At 39.5% G+C, this 10,882-nt stretch overlaps 2 protein-coding genes across 24 annotated transcripts in view; both read right to left on the bottom strand.

The window, feature by feature from the left end:
• Positions 1-3,573, bottom strand: part of saxo4 (stabilizer of axonemal microtubules 4) — a 48,218-nt gene extending 44,645 nt beyond the window's left edge. For 7 of the 23 annotated variants that reach the window (XR_012400126.1, XR_012400117.1, XR_012400125.1 and 4 more), the window contains exons 1-4: positions 3,326-3,573; positions 3,173-3,212; positions 2,870-2,981; positions 1-61 (exon numbers count right to left, since the gene is read on the bottom strand). The exon at positions 1-61 is cut by the window's left edge and continues 57 nt beyond it. Coding sequence is in view for 10 of the 23 variants with exons in the window: in XM_073942614.1 (XP_073798715.1) it covers positions 1-61; positions 2,870-2,981 (173 nt within the window). In the remaining 13 variants the exon portion in view is untranslated. Of the gene's footprint in view, positions 62-2,869; positions 2,982-3,161; positions 3,213-3,303 lie in introns of all 23 variants that reach the window. The other 16 variants (XR_012400124.1, XR_012400123.1, XR_012400122.1 and 13 more) reach the window with 10 other exon arrangements.
• The window catches only part of fads2 (fatty acid desaturase 2), a 69,305-nt gene extending 60,674 nt beyond the window's left edge, over positions 1-8,631 (bottom strand). Inside the window, exon 1 of the mRNA XM_073941671.1 lies at positions 8,609-8,631. The gene's annotated coding sequence lies outside the window, so the exon portion shown is untranslated. The remainder of the gene's footprint in view (positions 1-8,608) is intronic.
• Positions 8,632-10,882: the final 2,251 nt, after the last annotated feature.

The following is a 10,882-nucleotide window of genomic DNA, read 5'->3' on the forward strand; positions in this document are numbered from 1 at the left end:
TGGTTGGCAGAATATCCCGTCCCATGATGATAGCCTAGACATGGCTGGAATAACTCCTTACCTGAAAAAAGGAGGACACGACTTATGAAACATTCAACATCCTGTATGCTACAACACAGAAACAAGTGGCCAGTAATGATTGTAATGATGACTGATGTGTTTTTTTTTTTTTTTTAAGAAAGGTTGTGTGCAACCAGTGTCACAAACAATAAAAATTCCGGTTTTATTTTCTCACCCATATTGTTTCCTACCTGTATGTTGCTATACTTTTGTATACAAAAGTAAAAGTAATTTATTGCATTTATGTATCATGCAATAATCTATGACTTATTGGCCACTTTATTAGGTACACCTTACTAGTATCGGCTTGGACCCCTTTTGCCTTCAGAACTGCCTTACTCCTTTGTGGCATAGATTCAACAAGGTACTGAAAATATTCTTCAGAGATTTTGGTTTATATTGACATGATGGCATCACGCAGGTGCTGCAGATTTGTCGGCTGCAGATCCATGATGCGAATCTCCTGTTCTACCACATCCCAAAGGTGCTCTATTGGATTGAGCTCTGGTGACTGTGGAGGCCATTTGAGCACAGTGAACTCATTGTCATGTTCAAGAAACCAGTCTGAGATGATTCACGCTTTATGACATGACATGCGTTATCCTGCTGGAAGTAGCCATCAGAAGAAGAGTACACTGTGGTCATAATGAGATGGGCATCACGATTGTAACAAGTGGTTATTTGAGTACCTCTTGGCTTTCTATCAGCTGGAACTAGTCTGGCCATTCTCCTCTGACATCAACAAGGCATTTGTGCCCATAGAACTGCCGCTCACTAGATATTTTCTCCTTTTTGGGCCATTCTCTCTAAACCCTAGATATGGTTGTGTGTGAAAATGCCAGTAGATCAGCAGTTTCTGAAATACTCAGTCCAGCCCGTCTGGCACCAACAACCATGCCACGTTCATAGTAACTTAAATCCCCTTTCTTCCCCATTTTGATGTTTGCTTTGAACTGCAACAGATCGTCTTGGCCATGTCTACATGCCTAAATGCATTGAGTTGCTGCCATGTGATCGGCTGATTAGAAATTTTTGCATTGACGAGCAGTTGGACAGGTGTGCCTAATAAAGTGGCCGGTGAGTGTATATGCTATATTCAACTAAAATAATTATTCAGTTGAGACGGGTTTGATGTTTACAACAAATTTGTCAAATATTCTCAACATATAAGTCAATTTAGAAGCTTGTTTTGTGGCACAGATTTGATTTCCCTCAAATTTGAACATTTCTAACTTATCCCACAAACTTTCTCAGAATTGTCTTTGAATCTAAACATTTTGACTTGCACCCGCAATTTTGAGAAAAAAAGTTAGAATTGAGAAAAAAACTATAAAATCAAATATTCGGCGCCTAGACAGCAGCTCTGCACAAGTTTGGCCAGAGGAGAAATAGTTGTGCCCAACTGAGCCTGGTTTCTCTCAGGTTTTTTTCTTCTTCACTTTCGTCAATTGGTAAAGTTTTGACGAAACTTATGAATAAAACAATGAGCCAATTACTGAGGGAAATAAAGCTACTATTTCAATTAAACCGAGTTTAAGGGTGCTTTCACACCTGTGAACCGATTCAGTTGTTCCAAAACAGAGATTACAATTGTTACATTGCTGCTCTTTGCTCTTGGAGCGGTTCGCTTTCACACTGCAAAGTTTCTAATCGGACCGAAAGAGCTAAAACAAGTCACGTGCGAGTAAACTCTCCTCACATTGGTCAGAGTGTCAGGGTTTATTTTGCAGAGTCCCGCTCAGCTGTCAGGAGAGGTGGTGGTTTGGTGGTGATTGACAGGGTGCGCGAGCACGATGTGTCTGAGGAGAGATGCGGTGGGGAGGGATGAGAAGGGTGCGCGACGATGCCTATTTGAGGACCGGGAGGGAGACGCGAGATTACCGGGAGATCATCACTCGTTTGCGGGCATCCGGAGACTCGCGAAGCTTCCCGCCATACTCATAATTCTCTCTTCATATAGCCGTAAGCCTATTACATATCCATAAAACACTGTGATATAACCGCGCTCGGATCGGATCGCTTTCTTACTGCAATCGATTCGCTCCAGGGTTCGTTTCAATTGAGCCGAGACCACCTCATTCAAGCGACCTCGGAGCGATTACTTGGCGCAGAACAGAGCCCAATTGCCCTGTTCACATATGCCAAACGAACCGCGCTAACTGGGCAAACGAGATACATTCCGAAACAAAAGTGTAGGTGTGAAAGCACCCTAAATTAATTGTGTGAAATCTGCTTTTATAAGTATGTGTTACAACTAACCCTCTGTCTGTTACAACTTGCCCCACAGGTGGGGTAAATAGTAACATTTTTACTCTTGGCATTTTTGGCAATACTGCACAGACACCATAGATCCGGCGGTCATACTTTCAGTGTTCATTTGTAGGAGACACTTGTGTGCTGTTGATAGAAAAATATGGTTTGTCTAACCCAATTACTTTGTTCATTATTAGCCAAAACCAAAAAGTGTTACTTTGTGCCCCGCTCTTCCCTAATGTGCACTCCTGTTGTTGTGAAAAATGAATAAAATTAAACTTTAAAACAATTCTCACTCAGGTCTAGACTTTAAGAAGGTTACAAGCAAAATAGAGTATCAAAACATTATAATGTGTGGTAAAAAAGACGGATGGTTGTTTATATTTCCAAATGTGGCATAGAAAATTCTATTGTTTCAAACTGGAAAAATATGACCAAATATCTGGCTTCAGTAGAAGTCTGAACAAGCCAAAATCCATTCCCATAAATACAAAGAAGTATAGTTTGATGAAAAGTACGACTAAAGGGTACTCTCCTGTGTGTTTGTGTGCCTCACCATAAGACTGTCTGTAGGAGGTGCAGTAATGGTCAATGCTGATGTTAGCCGGACGTCCCGCTGGTCTGCCCGTCCCAAATGAAGGCTTGATTACGCCCAACGGCCCAACCATCTGTGACAAACCCAACACAATACACATCCATAACAACTGTACACACATGTATGATTGACATTTTAATCAAGTTCTGTAAACACTGGGAGTATTACAGTTTGAATTAAACAAACATTTTCCAATATAGCTTCCCCTGAGCCACACACTGTAGAAACAAAAACATTCATAAGATTTCATCACCTTTTATTTACCTTTTAACTTCAGCTGCGTTATTAATGTCTTGTGACTGGTCTTTGAACGACAAGACAACAACATATTAATAATTAATATTGTTTTTATGAGCTTGAAATCACTTTATTTTTAGTCAAACACGGTCCGTTACCTGTCGTCCTTTTTAAAAATACCTGTGCGCGTCGAGTCTCTTTTTATCCTCACACTCGTTACCGGGTAACCGTTACCAGGACAATCACAGACGAGCTTATCACGTGATATGTGTGTGACACGACGCGGGAAGGTGAGGTAACGGCTTTACAGTTCACTCTGCGGTGTCATTCAGCAACAAGACGTTTATTCACATAAAAACTTTATCTTGTGATGAGGAAAAGGTAAGAGAGACTTTTGTGTGTGGGAAATAATATATTTTTTCACGGCTAACGAACCAATGTTTAAAAATAACCACCTGGTGCGATTCGGTGACGAAAAACTGATGTAACATACAGACTTCATATATTAATTTGGTGATAGTAAACCAAGGTTTCCACTTTTAATGAAACTTAAAACGTTATTATTGTAGTTACACAATTGATTGTTGTGATACACCTTGGTTTTTAAAGAAATGTTGGGGTTCTACAAATGCACCTCTTAAATGTAAAGACATTACGTTATTACAGACAGACAGACAGACAGACAGAGATAGATAGATAGATAGATAGATAGATAGATAGATAGATAGATAGATAGATAGATTGATAGATTGATAGATAGATAGATAGATAGATAGATAGATAGATAGATAGAGCTTGAAAGAAATAGATAGATGGATGGAGAGATAACACTAGATAGATAGATGGACAAATAGATAAAGATAGATAGATAGATAGATAGATAGACAGACAGACAGACAGACAGACAGACAGACAGAGGCCTAGCCATAATAGTTTTCGAATTTAAAGGGATAGTTCATCCAAATATTTAAATTTACTCACATTTTTTTCTCCACCCTCAAATGGTTGCAAATCTTGTTTTTATCCCCAGTTGAAGACAGAAGAAGAAAAGCTGAAAGCCCTCAACCACTAACTTTCATTGAAAAAACAAATACTACTTAAGTCAATGGTTACATGCTTTCAAGGATATCTTCATTAGTGTTCAACATAATAAATTAAGTCAAACAGGTTTGGAACAAGTAGATGGTTTTCATTTTAGGTGAACTGTCCCTTTAAGTAGCTTTGTATGTGTAAGTGTACAGAAATAATATCTATCTATCTGTCTATCTATCTATCTATCTATCTATCTATCTATCTATCTATCTATCTATCTATCTATCTATCTATCTATCCATCACTTTCTACTAGAAACTTACATTTTCACTTAAAAAAATGTGACTGGGCCTGGCCTTTAGCTTATTGTCCTCAAACAATCATACAAAAACAAGCATAAAATTTTACAATACAATGATAGAACTCATCCTTGATCACTGTCAGCTTCTCCATCAAATGAAATCACTTCTGAGTCATAGCCTTAAAGGTGTATCACATGCATTTTATGTTAGATTTAATGCAAGTGTGACAAGACTGACAGAAACATGGGGGACAATTGTACATTTATTTGTATCATATTCGTAGTATGGTAGAATTTATTTATAATTTTTAGTTTTCAATCAATTGATGTGAATGATAACAAACTTGCTATTTCTGAAGTTTGTTTATTTTCTAAATAACAGTTTTTTTTAGCATAACAAAACTTTTAAAGCTGCAGGTTCAATTGGGCAATGACAGGGTTTGTATGTTTGTAAAGTGTTTTTAATAAAGAAACAAAATCTGAGAACTAAATGAATGACATATTCCTTTACAGAACAACTCACAGAAATCAACTATCAGTCTATTTTAGAAATATTTGGGATGAAATACTTTTTAAATCACTGTATTTATGTTTTTATTTCAGGGACAGATTTCTGGTAGAATGTCCCATTATATATATATGTATGTATATATATATATATATATATATATATATATATATATATATATATATATATATATATATATATATATATAAATGTTTATTATCTATCTCATCTCCATCAGAAGCTTCTTCAAGAGTTTAAACAAGACTTTTTGTGCACGACACATTTCACAAATGCTTTAATCTTTTTTTATGTCTCTTGACACTTAAGATTTAATATCCAGCGTCACTTTGACGTCACTTTAACAGATGTCCATACTTTTAAATAGATCACTCACACAGCTCTGGGTGCCTGTGAACGCTTGTGAACACAGGGTGGCGCTGTTGTGTTGCTCAAAAGAAGCACTATACTGGCATGTGCAACCTTGTCACTTCTCGCCCTTTGTTTCACATCATCATCATCAACATGTTCTGTGTCCCATGATGCACATATGTCTTTGTGACATATTTACTGTCTTAAGGGTGTACTTATATATTACTATCGGATCCCAGACATACTTAACTTTTGCACAGTCTGTGTGGCCTTGTCCGTGTCACAGCTGAAGTCATTTGCATAATCACCACGGCCTCCGCAGTGAGTACAGCCATAACACGTCACCGCATTAACATTACTCTCCGCTCTGGAAAGATAAAGTCAAATCCATCATTACAGGCGGCTATCAGCAGGTCCCCGCTGTCTACCTGTCTCCCACATTAATTCTGTCTCACCTTCACTGACAGGGCGGTGTCGCTCCAATCTCCCAGCAAACGAAGGCGAAATGCTTCTGCGGGCCGGCCTGTCGCTCTCCTGGGCGTTTATTGAGCGGTGTGTGTAGGCATGACTGCCCTTGCGAATAACGGCACCATTGAGTTTGCTCATGCGGCACGGTGATGTGTCCATGACCGAAAAACTCTCTCCCTTTTCTGCAGTCACATGGATTAATCTGTGTGGCATGCAACAGGATATGGTACGGTGCTCAACACTGGAGGCCGGTGCTGGGGTTTATCAGTGCAGGTGAGATGAGCTATACAGCGCCCAGGTAAGTGTTTACCAGCTGGAGGTGATCTTTAAACCTAATCTACACCTTTGAAGGCCTCGTGAAATTAAAATAAAGTGTTTTAGATGAGAGTATCAGTAGGTTAGCTTTAAGGATATCTAGGATGTGTTTCAAAACAGTGACATAATTCACGTTTAGAGGATAATAAGATCCAAACGCTTGCAGTTCAACGATTTTTTAGACATCATCTCATACTTCAGTTTCTCATCAAATCTTCTGATCAAATGTTCTCTAGTGACGCTTCTTGTTTGCTTTTCATTTGATGTGCTTGAGCTCAACCACTCTCATTGGTGGAGCTGTGATCAAAACGAATTGCTATTGGCTGTTTCTTAGAAAGAGGCGGAGCCACTTCATGTCCCCGTCTTTCTTCATGTTATGGAGGTCTCCATAACCCTGGACCAGGCCCTATCCGGTCGTGGAGGAGCAGAAAGCATTGATCCCGTGGGCCAGCCTGTACACCCACCGATGAACTGCTCACACAGCTTCTCCATGATGGACGTCCAGCGTTCGCCAACCTTCAGTGCCTTGACTGCAGCTCTGCACTTGAAGTTTTGTCTGGGGGAGAAATGGTCATGCCCAACTTGGCCTGGTTCCTCTTAAGGGATTTTTTTCCTTCACTTTCATCACTTGGTGACGTTTGTTCCTCACCAATGTCACCTCTGGCTTACATGGATTGATGGATTTGCTCTTCAGTGTTTGGACTTTCAGCAGTGAAAATTAAACCACACTGAACTGAACTAAACTTCAACTCTGAAAATTGGACTGACACTGTTTCAATCTACAAGAACTTCTATGTTAAGTTGCTTTGACACAATGTTCATTGCAAAAGTGCTATAGAAATAAAGATGATTGAATTTTAAAGACGTTTCAGTTGAGAGTCTGTCAAATTTCGACTACAATGTGAAGTTTCACAAACTAATTTCGAGAGGAGCATGTGATATGATTGATCACATCTGGTCTTTCATCTATAATCATTAGTAAGTCAGACTAATCCAAACTTACTATAAGTAGCCTGTCTAAAACTACTCCCTTATGTCCGTTTTCCGAAGAAACCCCCCATCCACCCCATTTCCTCCTTTCCTACTTTACCAAGGGGAGCTCTCGAGAACTACCTGATCTAGTACTCCCCTTACATGCTCATTGACCAGGCGGGAGCCCTGGACTCAATTATCTCCAAGATTAGGGTTCTCTCCCGGGACAGCTCGCCAAACCTGCTATTATTATCAAGCAATATCTAAGTGCGAACTCTTGAAACTGCACATTTCAAAGCACTTCATTGTACCTTTAATCTCCCATGAGTTTACCAAAAAAAACTTGCACAAAATTGTGGCGACCACATCAAATATAAATTTGCTAAACATTTCCGGTCGTTTGTCAGGGTTTAATGTGACTTTCCCTACAAGTTGAGAGTACTTGGCATGGCTTGCTAACTTCTAAATGTACATAAGCTCTCCGGTTAGTTGAGTGGGATTCAAACACGTAATTATTGACTTTATTCTTTCACATACGAGTAGGCACAACCTTATTGGGTCGAGAGTTATGGTCTGATTCACTTCCATTGATTTTTAAAGATTGAAAATCAGCTGCGTATTATATTATTGGTACTTTTATGCATTGTCATAAAGTTGTTTGTTGAGCAAGTAGTTTGACAGTTTACTGCTGTTTGGTATTCATTGTTATTTTCCCATTGGCAAATGAATCAAACATTCTAAAACAATCGCAGAAAAGAGCTTGCTTCCAGATTGCAGAATGAGATCAATAGAGTGGGAGACGGGCACAGTAACAAGAATGCTAAAAAAAATAGTTTTATGCTACTAGTGCTCCTATTGGGGACATTTAATCCATCCAATGAAACTATTGGGATTAATCCATCGTCATTGCCAGCTCTCGGGCAATTTTATTAGTGGTCATTCATTCATTTTCTTGTCAGCTTAGTCCCTTTATTAATCCGGGGTCGCCACAGCAGAATGAACCACCAACTTATCCAGCTAGTTTTTTTTATGCTGCGGTTGCCCTTCCAGCCGCAACCCATAATACGGACAATTTAGCTTACCCAATTTACCTGTACCACATGTCTTTGGACTGTGGAGGAAACCAGAGCACCCGGAGGAAACCCACGCGAAGGCAGGGAGAACATGCAAACTCCACACAGAAACGTCAACTGAGCCGTGGTTCGAACCAGCGACCCAGCAACCTTCTTGCTGTGAGGCGACAGCACTACCTACTGCGCCACTGCCTCGCCTATTAGTGGTCAATATACAATAAATTAAAGTATTTTCATTAAATTTCTTCTTCAATTTTTCTAGAAAAGTGTGTAAAAAGATGTTTGGCTGTTGGTTAACAATGTTTAGTAAACTGTGCTGCCAAACTATCAGAGAATTTTAAGTTCACAGTAAAAAAAATAGTATTACAACCTCTCTCTCTCTCTCTCTCTCTCTCTCACACACACACACACACACACACACACACACACTAGATTTTTTCAAAGTAAAATTGGACAAACTCAACGATTTGATTTAAAACGTAATTAAAACTGAACAGAGAATTTGGGTTTGTCCTTATTTTTTGTCAAATTGGATTGAAACAACCCAGCACTTCTAGAGTACAAGATATTTACCTACAGAAAGCTAGAAACAAAAGTGATCCAGTAGGCTAAAATACAGGCATAATCACATGCTTTCCTTTTATAGTCACTTTACCTTTAACCTAAAATGGTTCTGGCCATGCTATTTGCTATCAGCACAGCTGTATTTACTCACAGGGCAGCCGTTCTGAATGTGCAGCCTCATGCTAATTCGTCCATCAGTCAGTTATGAGGCATAAAGTGTTGACTGCAGACAAATGTCACACTCCGTCCTGGACAAGAACACTGTGTTCCAATCACTGACCCAGAAGCCGTTTACCTTTATCTTGGCTGATCTCTTTGGTAAAGACTGGCACGGGTGATTGACATCTGCCACCAATGACCACGGCAACAATCTGTCTATGACATTTTCAGCTAAGAAGAAAAATGACCCGGGACATAAAAAAAACGTACTGTCTTGAGAGCAGTAAGATTATTTTCCCTCCTGAGGCCCGGCACACTCGCTGTGTTACAAAACCAACCCTGGCATTTATGATGTCAGCATTTTAGGTGTGGAAACACAGTTCCAAAGGTGCCTAATTTTAGAGACAGGCAGCATTGCATGTATTTTTTGCAAAGAGTAACATTTCATTGCAATTAAGTATAAAAACCAGAATATGTTTAACTAATAAATTTTGGCTGTGTTTGAAATGGCCTACTACTCGAGTAGGTACTACATTATACTTTATATTTAATATATGACTGTTAGTTACCTAAAAGTACATTCTGTTGACCTTGTTTTGCAATGTGGAAGTGCGCTCGTTTTTGCCTTGCCTTGACTTAATAATTTCATTAGGACAGTGGGTCTGACTTTGCTTAGAGAAAAGTCTTGTCACTGAACAGAAATAATGTCCAGTGTAGAATATAAAGTCATGCTGCAGTGGAAACAGAATGAGTATTGTGTCTGACTCCATCATGAGCTTGGAGGACTGCATCCATACATCTCTGCAGTTACTCGAAACACTTATTAATAAAGTCCTTATTAATAACCTCAGACATGCTCAATAATGTTCATGTCTGGTTACTGGGCTGGCCAATCCTGTAGCAGCTTGACCTTCTTTGTTTGCAGGAACTTCAATGTGGAGGCTGAAGTATGAGAAGGAGCGCTATCCTGCTGAAGAATTTGCCCTCTCCTGTGTTGATGTTGTGGCACACCCTCATACTGAATGTAACCCCAAACCATGATTTTTCCTTAACCAAACTTGACTGATTTCTATGAGAATCTTGGGTCCATGCGGGTTCCAGTAGGTCTTCTGCAGTATTTGTGATGATTGGGATGCAGCTCAACAGATGATTCATCAGAAAAATCCACCTTCTGCCACTTTTCCAAATGATCAACTCAAGAAGTCAAATTATTATGTGTTGCTCTTACAACTGAGATCGACGACAAGACTTTTGTCAGGTAGTGTAGATTTCTCAACCGTTTAGGAAGGGTTTTTCAAATTAATCACGCATGCTGGTTGGATGCTTTCTTACAAGGAAGTTCACTAGCCACCGGGTCAAAATTTCCTCCTCATTTCCAAACTGCAGCCACAGATGGTGTCTATGGCGTTTGGTTTTGTGATTACAGCTGACAGTAGACTTTTACCCAGAAGCTATGTCTCTAATGGAAGCGTTCCGTCTTGCACAAAAGCCCCGAAACTGACACCACTCATCTCTCAGCTGGCGGTTGAGAAGAACGATGCCCTTTCAAACACCACTTCTCTGTCTGCTTCCCGTCGGCGACATCAAATGAGGTCAAAGAATGCTATAAATGCAAGGAAAAAAATATCGTCACAATGGGAAAAATATTTGTCAATTTAACAGTTTTCTGTTATTTGGGACTCTTTGAATTCCATTATGAGACCTGGATCTTTCCAAAAACATCTTCAATTCAATTCATCTTTATTTCTATAGTGCTTTTTAGAAGTTCTAGTAAGTTGATCCTATGTCAGTCCAGTTTTCAGAGTTGAAGTTCAGTTTAGTTCATTCAGAGTGGTTTAATTTTTACTGCTGAAATCCAAACACTGAAGAGCAAATCCATCAATGCGCAGCTCTACAAGTCCCAAACCAAGTAAGCCAGTGGCGACAGTGGCGAGGAACAAAACTTTACCATTTGAAGAAAGGGAAAGAAAAAACCT

This window comes from Danio rerio, chromosome 25, assembly GCF_049306965.1.
Source record: "Danio rerio strain Tuebingen ecotype United States chromosome 25, GRCz12tu, whole genome shotgun sequence".
Classification (NCBI taxonomy): Eukaryota; Metazoa; Chordata; class Actinopteri; order Cypriniformes; family Danionidae; genus Danio; species Danio rerio.